At 32.9% G+C, this 12,128-nt stretch overlaps 4 protein-coding genes across 6 annotated transcripts; 2 read left to right on the forward strand and 2 right to left on the reverse strand.

Annotated features, from left to right (window-relative positions):
- Positions 1 to 81: 81 nt before the first annotated feature.
- On the forward strand, positions 82 to 2,196 carry LOC123306866. Of its 3 annotated transcripts, none has more exons than XR_006536958.1 (4): positions 82 to 432; positions 486 to 1,339; positions 1,394 to 1,530; positions 1,585 to 2,196. XR_006536958.1 is itself a non-coding variant. In XM_044889043.1 (4 exons), the coding sequence occupies exons 2-4, from the start codon at positions 1,167 to 1,169 to the stop codon at positions 1,869 to 1,871; spliced, it is 597 nt and encodes a 198-aa protein (XP_044744978.1). In that variant the 5' UTR covers positions 87 to 432; positions 486 to 1,166; the 3' UTR covers positions 1,872 to 2,196. The 3 variants fall into 3 exon arrangements, 2 of the variants coding, with proteins under 2 accessions (XP_044744977.1, XP_044744978.1); XM_044889043.1 differs by having other exon boundaries at positions 87 to 432; XM_044889042.1 differs by lacking the exons at positions 1,394 to 1,530; positions 1,585 to 2,196 and having other exon boundaries at positions 486 to 1,340.
- Positions 2,197 to 2,281: 85 nt separating this feature from the next.
- On the reverse strand, positions 2,282 to 5,060 carry LOC123306863. The gene is made up of 3 exons (XM_044889040.1): positions 4,688 to 5,060; positions 4,494 to 4,623; positions 2,282 to 4,438 (listed from the first exon to the last, which is right to left on the reverse strand). The coding sequence occupies exons 1-3, from the start codon at positions 4,867 to 4,869 to the stop codon at positions 3,215 to 3,217; spliced, it is 1,536 nt and encodes a 511-aa protein (XP_044744975.1). The 5' UTR covers positions 4,870 to 5,060; the 3' UTR covers positions 2,282 to 3,214.
- A 181-nt stretch (positions 5,061 to 5,241) lies between these two features.
- On the reverse strand, positions 5,242 to 8,867 carry LOC123306864 (reticulon-4-interacting protein 1, mitochondrial-like). Its single transcript, XM_044889041.1, has 7 exons — positions 8,613 to 8,867; positions 8,318 to 8,555; positions 8,114 to 8,259; positions 7,904 to 8,059; positions 7,067 to 7,353; positions 6,011 to 6,398; positions 5,242 to 5,949 (listed from the first exon to the last, which is right to left on the reverse strand). The coding sequence occupies exons 1-7, from the start codon at positions 8,658 to 8,660 to the stop codon at positions 5,749 to 5,751; spliced, it is 1,464 nt and encodes a 487-aa protein (XP_044744976.1). The 5' UTR covers positions 8,661 to 8,867; the 3' UTR covers positions 5,242 to 5,748.
- A 260-nt stretch (positions 8,868 to 9,127) lies between these two features.
- Positions 9,128 to 12,089, forward strand: LOC123308136 (dymeclin). Its single transcript, XM_044890685.1, has 8 exons — positions 9,128 to 9,409; positions 9,464 to 9,610; positions 9,666 to 10,078; positions 10,403 to 10,600; positions 10,655 to 10,836; positions 10,888 to 11,013; positions 11,072 to 11,689; positions 11,781 to 12,089. The coding sequence occupies exons 1-8, from the start codon at positions 9,270 to 9,272 to the stop codon at positions 11,919 to 11,921; spliced, it is 1,965 nt and encodes a 654-aa protein (XP_044746620.1). The 5' UTR covers positions 9,128 to 9,269; the 3' UTR covers positions 11,922 to 12,089.
- The last annotated feature ends 39 nt before the right edge of the window (positions 12,090 to 12,128 follow it).

The raw sequence follows: 12,128 nt of genomic DNA on the forward strand, positions 1-12,128 counted from the left end.
CCTATTACATCTTATCTCACAAGAGATTTGTAACCATAAGCATTATATCATGAACAAATACATATGATGATCATATAGGCGCTGTGCATATTTTCAGAATGAGACATCTGGTGGTGACTTTTGGCAAAACTATTAGTAAAACATTAGTTCTTTCGTAGCGTTTAGGTTATATTTATACAAGTTTCGATAGCGATTTCTAGCGGTTTTTGTGTATTTTTTTGGATTTATTCGAGTGAAATAATGGAAATCCAAACATTGTTCGGTTTCTTGAAAATAAAGTTCGATCATTTCACTAAAGGAAATGAAGAAAAAGGCCAAGCCTTAAAGGCAGCTGGCCATGTTTTTGGACTCATTGAGAGAGGTGGTGTAATAAGTGCTACAGTGATGAGGCAGACTTCAGTGAATTTGCCTCCTTATAATGTGCAGATCACGGTGAGTACTCACGGTCATTATTCTATTTAAATTAATGATATTTCCATTTTCAGCTTGACAAAGAGAGAAATGTGTGCAATGCATCTTGCTCCTGTATTGCTGGCATTTCAGGGCATTGCAAGCACATATCAGCAACAGTGCTCTGCGTGAATGAGGAAGATTCGTCGACCCAAACGAGTAGGCCTTGTACTTGGAAGGAACCTTACGTTGCCAAAACAGCCAAGGCAAAGTATATGAAGGGGCAAAGGTTTACCGAAATATTTGGTGCACCGAAGAGGCAGAACATTTATCCTCCTGTGGAAGTGACTGCAGGAATGGTAACCTTTTCTACCCCTTCGATGCTGCAATATATGTTAGGACCTTCAAGTACAAAGTGTTCTACCAGTATCACGCAGACACCTACCAGGTTGTATAAATACTATTTGAACGAGCCGAAATCGAGGCCTAGCAATTTTGAACATATCATATATTATTCCTTATTTTAGTCCTTTTTGTTGTGGTCTTTTTGTGTTTGTTTCAGGAATATTACGAGTAGGACATCACAAGCTGCTCATGATGTGAGGGATGTCATCAAGCAGATCATTTTGAAGCAAGCACAATCAAAAATTCTGAAAAATCTTTATCATGTTGACATAGATCTGCAGAATCATTGTTGTAGAACTACCTACAATCATCACATACCGTGTGATTCTGTAGAAGTATGTTCTGCAACATTGAACTGTAAGGTCTTATGGATGAAGCAGAGAAGATTCAGAATAACTGCTTCAAGAGCGTATGCTCTATTCACTTATAAGGGATCTGACTGGACCAGCAAGTGCCAAAAATATTTGATGAATGTCCCTTTCAATAATAAGTACACACAGCATGGGATTGATTGGGAACCTGAGGCCCGATCAGTTTATTCAAGGTATATAAGTGTTTATTTCAGTAAAGCTTATCACTAATTTTCATTAAATTGCAGGGAAAAAAAATGCTGCGTTGTGGAAACAGGGCTTGTGGTTTGTCAGTCAGATCCCTGGCTTGCTGTTTCTCCCGATGGTGTGATACTGGAAAATGGGGAGCCAGTGAGATTATTGGAAATAAAGTGTCCATTCATTGGTATGCTATAAAAAGATCATTGAGATCATTCTTTTAAAATATTTTTCAATTCAGGTCAAACAGTATCCGCTGACAAAATCGAGGACCATTGGCAATATTTAAAGAGGGAAAAGGGTCAACTAGTGTTGAAGGAATCAAATAAATATTATGCCCAGGTCCAACTGAATATGGCAGTTTTGAATTTGGAGAATTGCGACTTCGTGATTTTTTCATCTTTGGATAAGAGTTTTAAAACTGTGAATGTGCCATTCAATGAAGAATTCACAAGAAAACTCCTTGTGAAACTGAAAATCATTTATTTCAGACATATGCTTCACACATTGTGCACCTTAAAACTTTAACTTTTCACCTCTATGATCTAAGATACATGGAATGGCCATTCATTGCTATGAATGAATTTTTTGTAGTACACACATTCAATGTTTCTTTGTCTTGCACGACACTAAGGCAGAGGCATTCTTCTTATTGAAAATGGATGTGACAACAATGTCTGAGTCCACTGTCCCAATTGTAATTGACGACACTAAGCAACTATCTCACTCCAGTCTTTGGAATGTTTATTTTCCATTCCATGTATCTATGGTCACTACTCACGGGGAGACAGGGTTTTTTTACTGAGGTTTTTCCCTAAGCTCTTGTATCATACTCCAAATTGTATGTTACCCCGTTACACTAACCTTTGCTAAAACTCATACACATGCTATATTGTTTGATAACCAAAAATGTATTGCTAACATTCAAAAGAACTGTATACCTTTACCCATATGGTGGTTGAAGTAATAAATAACACTGTGCTTTTCACAAATGGCCATCGACCGAAGTCCTTCGGCCTGGTTAAAATAACTAACTCATTTTAGTGAAAAATTATGTATTTCTATTTTCTACTTCAATTATTGATTTTCATCAAGTATCAGGCACATCAATTCAATATACTAATAATAATGCTCATAAATGTTATATACAGAGTGTTACAAATTTACAGTGCATGTAGGAAATGCAAAAACATGTAGAATAATTCAGTGAAATTTCTAGGGAAATGGATGTACATAGCTTGATTTTAATTGTGCATGCATAGTAAAAATCATGTAACTCAGTTTCTAGTTTAATCATAGATTTGCATTAAGTATCGAGCACATTCACATTCAATATAATTAGGCTCATAAGTTTTATTTACAGTGTTATGAGCAAGTGTTACAAATTTATAGTGCATGTAGGAAATGCAAAAATTGATAGTTTTAGTAAAATTTGTAGGTGATGGATGTACATATGTAGTTTGCTTCACAAGTCTAGTGAATATCACGTCATTCACTTTCTACTTTATTTATGGATTTTTATCAAGTATCAGCCACACTAATTTTGAAATATAGTTTTGAAGAAAATTTTGCTTGTTTCATTTCAGTCTCTTTTCCTTTTCCATATTCATTCGCAGCAGTTAATGTCCATTTTATGTATCTATGTTCTAAGATTATTATTATCACACTACCTCAAGACTTAAGCCCGTTTGCAACAGCCAAGAATTCTCTACAAAATTCTTGCAAGAAAACGGCAGATTATTTTGTATGCAACTGAACAGAGAATTCTACCGAAAGTGCGTATGCAACGGTAAATAATTCACGGCGCATGAATTTTCGAGTAAATTCTCTAGAGAATTCTCGGCTGTTGCAAACGGGCTTAAGATGAAACTTTAGACAATATCATCTTCACCATTTGCGATAGTGGGCGGTTGTAGATTTGTTAACACACAGCATATATGTACAATATCATCAAGATGTTTGAACAAATTATACGAAATTTCACTCAGAACTTTATGAATTTTAATTCGTTGAATAGATCTCTCTACTTGAATTCTAACACTGGCAATAGTATAAGTTTCTTCAACTTCTTCTAATGACAATACACCGTCATGTACAAATGGGGGCAGAACAAGAATCACATCTTCCTTGCATTTAATGTGTGGAAAACCTTTATCAGCCAAAATAACATCATTAGGTTCTAAAAGTTCGAGAAATCCACAATCGTTTGTGATGAAAGTATCTGATGATCTACCACCATAGCATTTTGAGATGAAGCTAATAAAACCGGATGGAGAAATTGCAATTAAAAATTTTGCTGTGAAGGTGGATTTATATTGAGAATAGGTGTGAATTCTTTGATCAACACCCTTTGGCTGTTGTATTTTGATTTCTGTGCAGTCAATAATTGCTCTACACTTTGGATATAGTAATTTTATTGCTTTTGGCATAGTACTATCAACAACATCTCGAGAAGGCCAAAATATAAAGTTTTTTGTCTTTTGTACTAATTCTTCCAAAAGTGAAGAGAAAATTCTATAGCAACTAGTATGGTGTAGTTGAAACAAAGCACCTAATGCTACAAATGACAAGCCAAGTTTGATTTTAATCAAAAAAAGCAACAATCTATTCTCAATACTAAGCTTGAAGTTTCCATGATGACTGTTGTTCAATAGTGAGCAAAGTAAATTGAATCGGTCAAAATAAACTCCAGCTAGACAGTTTAAATCCTCGTCGGTTTTCAAGGATCTTATACCATGAAATCCTATACAGTCAATGGGTTCATCATTACCAACACACTTGTCATCTTTCTGTAGAAATAATTTTCTTTTACCATCACCAACAATGTTACATTGAGTTGAAACATCACACATTCCCCCTGCACCTTGGCCAATAAAATTACTTTCAAATAAGAAGATTTCATCTTCTAATTCAGTTGGATCAGTTTGACATGAAAATTCCTTCGTTCCTTCTTCAACTTCCATCAATTCATCATCGCATATGGTTTGAGATTGAACAGATGAGTCTTCCTTATTCATATTTTTTTTAGAAGACCTAGCTATTTTTCTTTTGTATCTTCCCATTTTATCACCAGAGTTATCCAGTTTTCTGTACCCCTGAAATCAGTGCAATGAGACAGATTACGCTTAACATAATTAAAACTGAACTAACCTCTGGAAAAATGGTTGGGTTATAAGAAGGGCTTTCAGGATCATTGCTCTTCACATTTCCTACAAAATGTGCACTGCATATCTTATGGAAATCCTTTGGTTGCCATTCTTTCGAAGTACTAGGACCAGCACTGCAATAAAAGTTTCAAATGAATACAATTTACTGAAATTTCACATTCATATTATTACTATTACCTAACTCTTCTCACACTGTTGATCCATATCTGCCTCCTTTCTTTCTCGAACCACTTTTTCGGAAAACTATAAAACTTTATTGAATTGTCTGTATTATAATATCCATTGTGACAGCCAACTACACAGCACTGAATTCGAGAATTCCTTGCAGTAAATGGTACTTCCGGACCTTGAGAATTCATTTTCAATATTATTTCTACGTTATCGAAGAATTTAATGAATTCCAACGTTCAATATCGTCGAAAATAACAGAAATATTAACACCACTTTATCACCTTTCAACTGCTACGGCAAAGTAAATCCGGTTTATTTTACTAACGATTTTGCTAAAAACTGCCACCGAGGGCGCCACATACAAATATGCACAGCGCCTATAGATTATTTTTAACTAATATTTTCTTGAGCAGTTGCAATATGATAATGTTTTTTGAGTTAAAAGCAGGACGCAGAAAATATAGCGAAGGTTAATTAGCTTGCTCTAATAACTTTTTATTATTTTTTTTTCATATTGAAGTTGAAATTATCAGACTGGCTCATAATCGAAAGAAAAAATATTGCATTTCTGTAAATATATTTTTCTACATATAATAAAGAACAATTATGTTTTCTCTTGTAGAAACAGAATTGAAGAAAACAGTACACAATAAAGATATAACAGTAAAAGCTACAAATTTCAACTCCTTATTTCCATATACCTAAATAATCAGAGTACAACTAAAATATCATTATATGTGTTTTTTCAGTTGTACTCTGCTTTATCCATTCTGTATTCAATTCAAAATTAACCAATAAATGATAAAAATTTTATCTCACCAATCAATCAATAAATATTTTATAATTCATGGCAGTCAGAAGGCACTTACATTCCTAATAATAGTTATCATTGAATAAAATTCAATGAAAATATTGAATGGAAGATTTTTTTTCTATTACTGCTGGAGAAAAAATAACTTTTTTGCTCTATTGAATTTGGCACCTATCTTCGAATAAAATCAATTCCTTCAGATAATATTCCATCCAACAAAGTTCGTACTATGAATTCTTTCTTGAAGAAATGAATGTTATCTGAATGTAATGATTGTACTTCCAATAGATCTAGTGGACTCCAAATGTGAAAGAGCTATGTCAATATCTTGAGGTAGATAAACTTTGTCAACTACAGTTTGTAGATGTCCGTTTTTCACCAATTCTGTCAGCTGGTCTAATGTTGAATGGCACATATGGACCTCATCATATTCATTCAGAGAAATTCCAGAGAAACTCTGTGCAAAAAAATACAGAATATTCACATATACAAATTCATTTACACAAAGTATCACTCACCTCTAAATGCCACCGTAGCCATATACAGAACTGAAATATGTATCTTCTAAAAAATCCATACGAATCTGAAGGCAGTTTCTCAGGTGTCGTGGAAATGATACATTTGCAAAACTTCTGCAACTCCTCATTAGATGGGCTAACATCCCAAGTAAGAATAATAGCATCAAAATTGTGTCTTTTTTTCAGTTCTTCCAACAAATGATGGTTATCACTATTAGAATTTCTTGTTATATATTCTTCTTCCATTATTATAATATCTTCAGCTCCCAGAGCTAGAGCGACCGGTAAAGCACGTTTGTTACAAGTTGAAGAAACATCAGCACCCCAGTACTTCAAGATTTGAATCAAAATACACCCAACAGGTGTACAACTGCCATGGATTAGAACTCTGAAATATAGAAACTATGGAGTCATACCAGTTATTAATAAGAATTATGGAAACTCTATTCAAAGATCAACTGCTTCAGAAAAGAGGAGTGTGTTTTGATCTGCTCTTTAAGGGCAAGATTTGTGCATAATTTTATACGAGGTAGCATCTGAAAATTTAGTGAAGTAATAGCCAACGAAAAAAAGTGGTATAAAAATAAATATATAAAATCAATCAAATTTCTATTTTTTATGCTCCTATCTATTCTTATAAAAGTTTACTGTGTCTGTAATTTTGGAATATCTTACTTTTTTGGGTGATGTATTTTCACAAAAGCTCAACCTAAGCTACTCTTTATAAAATTCTGTTTGTTTGTTTTACTTTTTAACTCCTAACCATTCCACCGCCATCTTGGGAAAGGTAAGTAATGTTAAGAAAATTGGTCCGAAATGTAATAAGTATTTGGGTTTTTCGGCAAAAGGGCTATTTTTAAACAAACAACCATTGGCTAACTCATCTATATTTCGGAGTTAGGATTGGCCCATTCATCAGGATGATTTAACAGCTACTTATTACATTTCAGGTAATACGGCAATTCTCCTCATTTACATAGAAAATTGGTCCAGTGAATTAAGCACAGCTAGTTGAGACATAAATATAATGAACATTATTCGACAGGAAAATCTCACCTCTTTTCTTGAGCATTTTCAAATGTAATATTACATTTTTCCAAAGCTGACAGGGCAGCACAGCCTGCATAAGGTACACTGCAGGCACCTTCAAAGCCTACATTTCTAGGTTTTTTGCTAACTCTAATTTCAGGAACTATAATTGTTTGAGACATAGTGCCTTGTGCCCAAAATGGTACAGTTAACCATACTTCATCACCAATTTCTATTCTCCTTACATTTTTCCCAATATCTGTAACTATCCCAGTACAATCTCTGCCCAAGGTGACTGGGAGTTCTGAAGAGTTCTATAGGAAATTGAAATTGGATATAGTTTTACAATTATCGAAAAATTATAATTCAGAGGTTGAATACTTTCTAAAAACTAGGTGCCAAAGGGGGCTATAAGCTTGAAAAGCAAAGTGGGTGTTCTGGCGCCCACAAGGGACCATTTCAACCCTTTCGAAGTAAGAAAAGACAGCTTTTCTATTTTTTTTTTCAATCCTCATGATTGAGAAAGTGAATGCTAAGGATTCGTTGGTCGTGAATATCGATTTTGTGGGTCAGTAACATCTACCTTCAACCACACCTTTACACCTTCAAAGAGAACCGGCAAAACTATATATCCCCTTTTTTACTGCACCCACAATACAACTTATTTCGCGAATATATTTTCCAAATCAACTGTTTTTCATAAAATTTGATGCTTTTTTTTCACTGAAGGAATAATTGTGAAATTTTTTAAATATTTTAATATTAAACTAATAGATTATGAACCATATCTTCATCAACACTCATATCATCATATCAAATTTTTTTGTAATGCCAAATGAAGATTCACAAATATTTATTTATTACCTCATAGTACTTCCTCATAATTCTCCTTAGTGTTCTTCCATAACCATGGGAAATGTAATTGTCTAAAACCTGCACTGAGCATGCTTTAACATCAATAAGCACCTCATGTTCTGCACACTCATGTGGTGCCTTAGCATCTTCAGATACTAAAATAGACTGTTCATAAAGATGTGAGCAATAAATTCGAATGTCCATTTAGATGGATAATACCTCAGATCCTGAATAGTATCTGCATTGGACCGCTTGCATATAACGAGTTACAGATTCCTGTCTGTGATATGAGAGCCCAATTACCACACCTATAATACTCCCAACAACAAAACCAGCCAAGCCAATATATATCTCTCTTTTTGTCCCTAAAAGAAATAAGACATATATCGACATTTTAAAAATTTTGTAGGGAAAGAACCTTACAATTTCTTCCAAAGAGTCCCAGTGCTCCCAAATATATTCGTCTAGGATCACTATAGAACTGGATTTTATATCGAACATGTTCTGCCACGTCAATTAAGTAAAACCATATTTCCTTGAATGCTTCTTTGAGTTCGAGAGTTTTTGAATTATTCCAAACTTGTGATACCAATAATTTACTGTGTTCGGAAAATTGGTGGAAGACATCTTTACTATGAGAGGCTGCAAGTCCTAGTTGGATCTATACATCCAAGAAAAAATTCATGAATTTAAATTTTTGAGGTAAACAACTACTCACTTGCAATGAATCTAATTTTTGGGAGCTTCTAAATAAAAATTCATCCATACTAAGACTAAATTGTCTTTTACTTATATAATCATTCTATTAGAACAAGTAAAAAAAGGAAAATGGTTTCATTTGAAGGAATCCAATATTCATCAGTTCTACAAAGAACATATGTAAATAAAAAGGGAATAAAAGAATTTTTTTTAATTTTAGAAAAATAAAGAATATTTCTTTAAGGTTAGGAAGGTCAGGGGAAACCACAGAGCAGCGTACAGTAAGACAACAGAACACTAATATACAGTAAGATGCAAAGATTATAGTATCTTTGAGTAAGATGTATATTATGTATATTACGTGTTATGTGGTAAGATGTCTTACCACATCTTACAAATAGTAAACTCTCTTTGAAAAAATTTATGAAGTTCACTGCGGCAAAGATTAATCTGCTTCGACTGCGCATAGACCACAGAATACTCTGTGACCATTGAACTTGAGCAAATAGGTTAATCTTTGACTTAAGTCTATGTTCAAAAATCAAGATGACGTGTATTGAGGTTATGAAATAACATAACAAGCCTGACAAGCCAGCTTCGTTTCCAAATTTTGATTCTACCAAATTATTTCTAAATGCTAGGAAATTTCGGTTCTTCGTATACATATAATTAAAAAATGGGTATTGCAATAAGTAAAGATTTAGATTTCCATCAAAACGATTACTTGAAAAAGTTTGTTAGCCAAGAAGTTATAAATTTAAATGATCCTTTCTGGAATAGGTTGCTCACTTTTAATTTATCAATCCCTACAAACAGGTGAATAAGAAGAGCTCCATAATGGTTCATATTTTTGATGCTGTTATGTTTTAGGCATGATCAGCTAGCCTTTGAATCCAGAATAGAACCTTGTTGTCAAGAACTTTTGAGGAATAATTCAATTTCAGGAAATTTTGGAACACTCATTGATTTATTCCTTATTAGATCTTCAGAGCTCTTAGCAGCTAGTAATTCGGATGCGTAAGAAACCGTTTCAAATAATAAGGCGGTTCATACTTATATGTTCTAATTCTAGTGACCTTTTTAATTGGCAATTATTCAATGTACTGTTCATTTTGAGAAGTATTCTTAAATTTTTTATGGAAATTCTATCAGAAGAGGAAATTATCAAACAAATAGAAATCAATGGAGATAATACAAGACTTGAGTCATTAATAGGGGCTCTGGTTGGGACATTGGTAGATGTACCAATCAAAGATTCTACATATGCTATTCATTTAGAAGCTACTACAACACTACTGGTACTTTTATCAGTTCCTATTTATGCTGGGAAAAGACCAGATGATTGCTTCATATATCGATTAATCATGAAAGGGAAACATATTATCCATGCTCCTTTATTGATAAAAAAATTGATAGCAAATTTTATCAAGCAAGAACGGAACTCGTATAGATTTGGATCTGGACAAGGAAATAGTATAGTGTTGGGTAGGTAACCCTTATTTATATATTCTTTAATAATAAATTATAATATTAATTTAGGTTCTTCCCTGAATTATCTGTCTGTTCTTTATTTGTAAGCAGTCTGTTTAACTGTTTTGTTGATAATTTTGCCACTCAAAATATAAACTGGTTCACCATTTCCCAGCAACTAAATTTAAGTTTTCATTAATTCAATTCAAATCGTTTGAGATCTGTATTCATTTCAGTATCATTGTAACCTATTTTTATTAGCTATGAAATCAAGTCGAAATACTTGACCCCTATTATTGATGGTATATTTTTATTTAAATTTATCTTTCATTATTTAAGGTATCGCTTCTGGAATATGGTCAATGCTTACTTTCAATAGTAAATCTTCCAGTGACGGTGATAATTTGGAATTAGCCAACTTTCATGAAGTTCCCTTGGCATCTCAGAGTTTACTGTTAGTTTTAGTGTTAGTTCATCACTGGACAACACATACAAATCCATATCGTAGTAGTTTATTTTCTTGTGCTAATTATGAAGGTAAAAATGATATGTACTGCAATGAGCTACAGATTAATCGTTTGTCCATTTAAGATAACACTCCGATTCTTCCTACCAAAGATGGCACACTATTTAAATTGGATTTTAGTTCTTTTTATGAAACTTTATGTAAGAGAGCATCAGGGGAGGCAGAAACATTATTGCTCTACCTTCTGTTGCATAGAAATTCCAATTTCAAAAAATATCTCTTGTCCAGACTTGATATAGAGCAGTTGGTATGTATAAAATGGACAATTAATTTAAGATCTGATGTGGCTATATTTTAGGTAATCCCCATTCTCAAAACTTTGTACAATGCTCCAACTAGTAATTCTCACCACATCTACATGTCTTTGATAATTTTGTTGATTCTAAGTGAGGATGACAGCTTCAATAAAACCATCCATGAGACGGTGGGACAAATTAAATAATTAACTATATTGAGTGTATACATTATTATTTTTTTTTTAGAAATTGAAGCATATTTTATGGTATACAGAAAGAGTTTTGAATGAAATATCATTAGGTGGTCTCCTCATTTTGGTTGTGATCCGTACAATACAATACAACATGCTCAAGATGAGGGATAAATATCTTCATACAAATTGTTTAGCTGCACTTGCTAATATGTCTGCTGAGTTTCGTGATTTACATCCTTATGTCAGCCAACGCTTAGTTTCATTATTTGAAACATTAGCGAAAAAATACCAAAGATTAGTACAAAACTTAGATAAAATTAAGAATGGTCAAGAGATAAGTATTTCCATGAAGGAGGATTCAGATTTGGAACAGGATGTATCTGTTCTGGAAGAAGTCCTTCGAATGCTCCTGGAGATTTTGAACTCTTGTCTCTCAAATCAGTTGATACAAAATCCAAATTTAGTTTATACCTTACTGTACAAGAAACAAACATTTGAAATGTTCAAAAACAATGTAGTTTTTCAAGATATTATACACAATATCGAGATAATTTTGCAGTATTTTTCACAATTATTAACCGATAAGTCACAGCAGTATGAAGTTGATGCAACACAAGTCTTACTGACCATTCAGCAAGGCTCCAAGAGTTGGCCAAAGGAGAAACTTACTGTAAGTATTATGATTCTTAGAGAAATGTGTCTTGCAATGAATTCTTATTCAAACAGTATCATTATTATATTCATTTTATTGTATCTTTCAGAGATTTCCAGAATTGAAGTTCAAGTATGTAGAGGAAGAATCACCAGAGGAATTTTTTATACCATATGTTTGGGAATTGGTGAATCAACAATCATTTTTACACATAAACAATGAAAATAATACAGTAATTGCAACTTGCTAGCAATATATGTAGATTATCCAGCCAAAAATATGTTCATATTAAAATTTTCTGAACTGTTGAATTTCAATGTAAATAATCCAGTTAAATCTTTTGTATCTATGTTTATCATTATGTGAACATAATAAATCTAATATATTTGTAAATAAATCATTTAAAAACATTGTCTAATAACGATTTTTTAATACAACTTATTTTTTTTATTTATTA

The sequence above is a fragment of the Coccinella septempunctata genome, chromosome 2, assembly GCF_907165205.1.
Source record: "Coccinella septempunctata chromosome 2, icCocSept1.1, whole genome shotgun sequence".
Taxonomy (NCBI): domain Eukaryota; kingdom Metazoa; phylum Arthropoda; class Insecta; order Coleoptera; family Coccinellidae; genus Coccinella; species Coccinella septempunctata.

Coding starts and splice junctions, on each gene's coding strand:
- LOC123306866 (XM_044889042.1), top strand. CDS start 241: ATGGAAATCCAAACATTGTTCGGTTTCTTGAAAATAAAGTTCGATCAT. Junction 433..485: donor CTTATAATGTGCAGATCACG/GTGAGTACTCAC, acceptor TTCCATTTTCAG/CTTGACAAAGAGAGAAATGT.
- LOC123306863 (XM_044889040.1), bottom strand. CDS start 4,869: ATGAATTCTCAAGGTCCGGAAGTACCATTTACTGCAAGGAATTCTCGA. Junction 4,624..4,687: donor AACAGTGTGAGAAGAGTTAG/GTAATAGTAATA, acceptor CTTTTATTGCAG/TGCTGGTCCTAGTACTTCGA. Junction 4,439..4,493: donor ACCCAACCATTTTTCCAGAG/GTTAGTTCAGTT, acceptor CACTGATTTCAG/GGGTACAGAAAACTGGATAA.
- LOC123306864 (XM_044889041.1), bottom strand. CDS start 8,660: ATGGATGAATTTTTATTTAGAAGCTCCCAAAAATTAGATTCATTGCAA. Junction 8,556..8,612: donor AAAAATTAGATTCATTGCAA/GTGAGTAGTTGT, acceptor TTGGATGTATAG/ATCCAACTAGGACTTGCAGC. Junction 8,260..8,317: donor GGGACTCTTTGGAAGAAATT/GTAAGGTTCTTT, acceptor TATTTCTTTTAG/GGACAAAAAGAGAGATATAT.
- LOC123308136 (XM_044890685.1), top strand. CDS start 9,270: ATGGGTATTGCAATAAGTAAAGATTTAGATTTCCATCAAAACGATTAC. Junction 10,601..10,654: donor TTCTTGTGCTAATTATGAAG/GTAAAAATGATA, acceptor TGTCCATTTAAG/ATAACACTCCGATTCTTCCT. Junction 10,837..10,887: donor GACTTGATATAGAGCAGTTG/GTATGTATAAAA, acceptor GCTATATTTTAG/GTAATCCCCATTCTCAAAAC.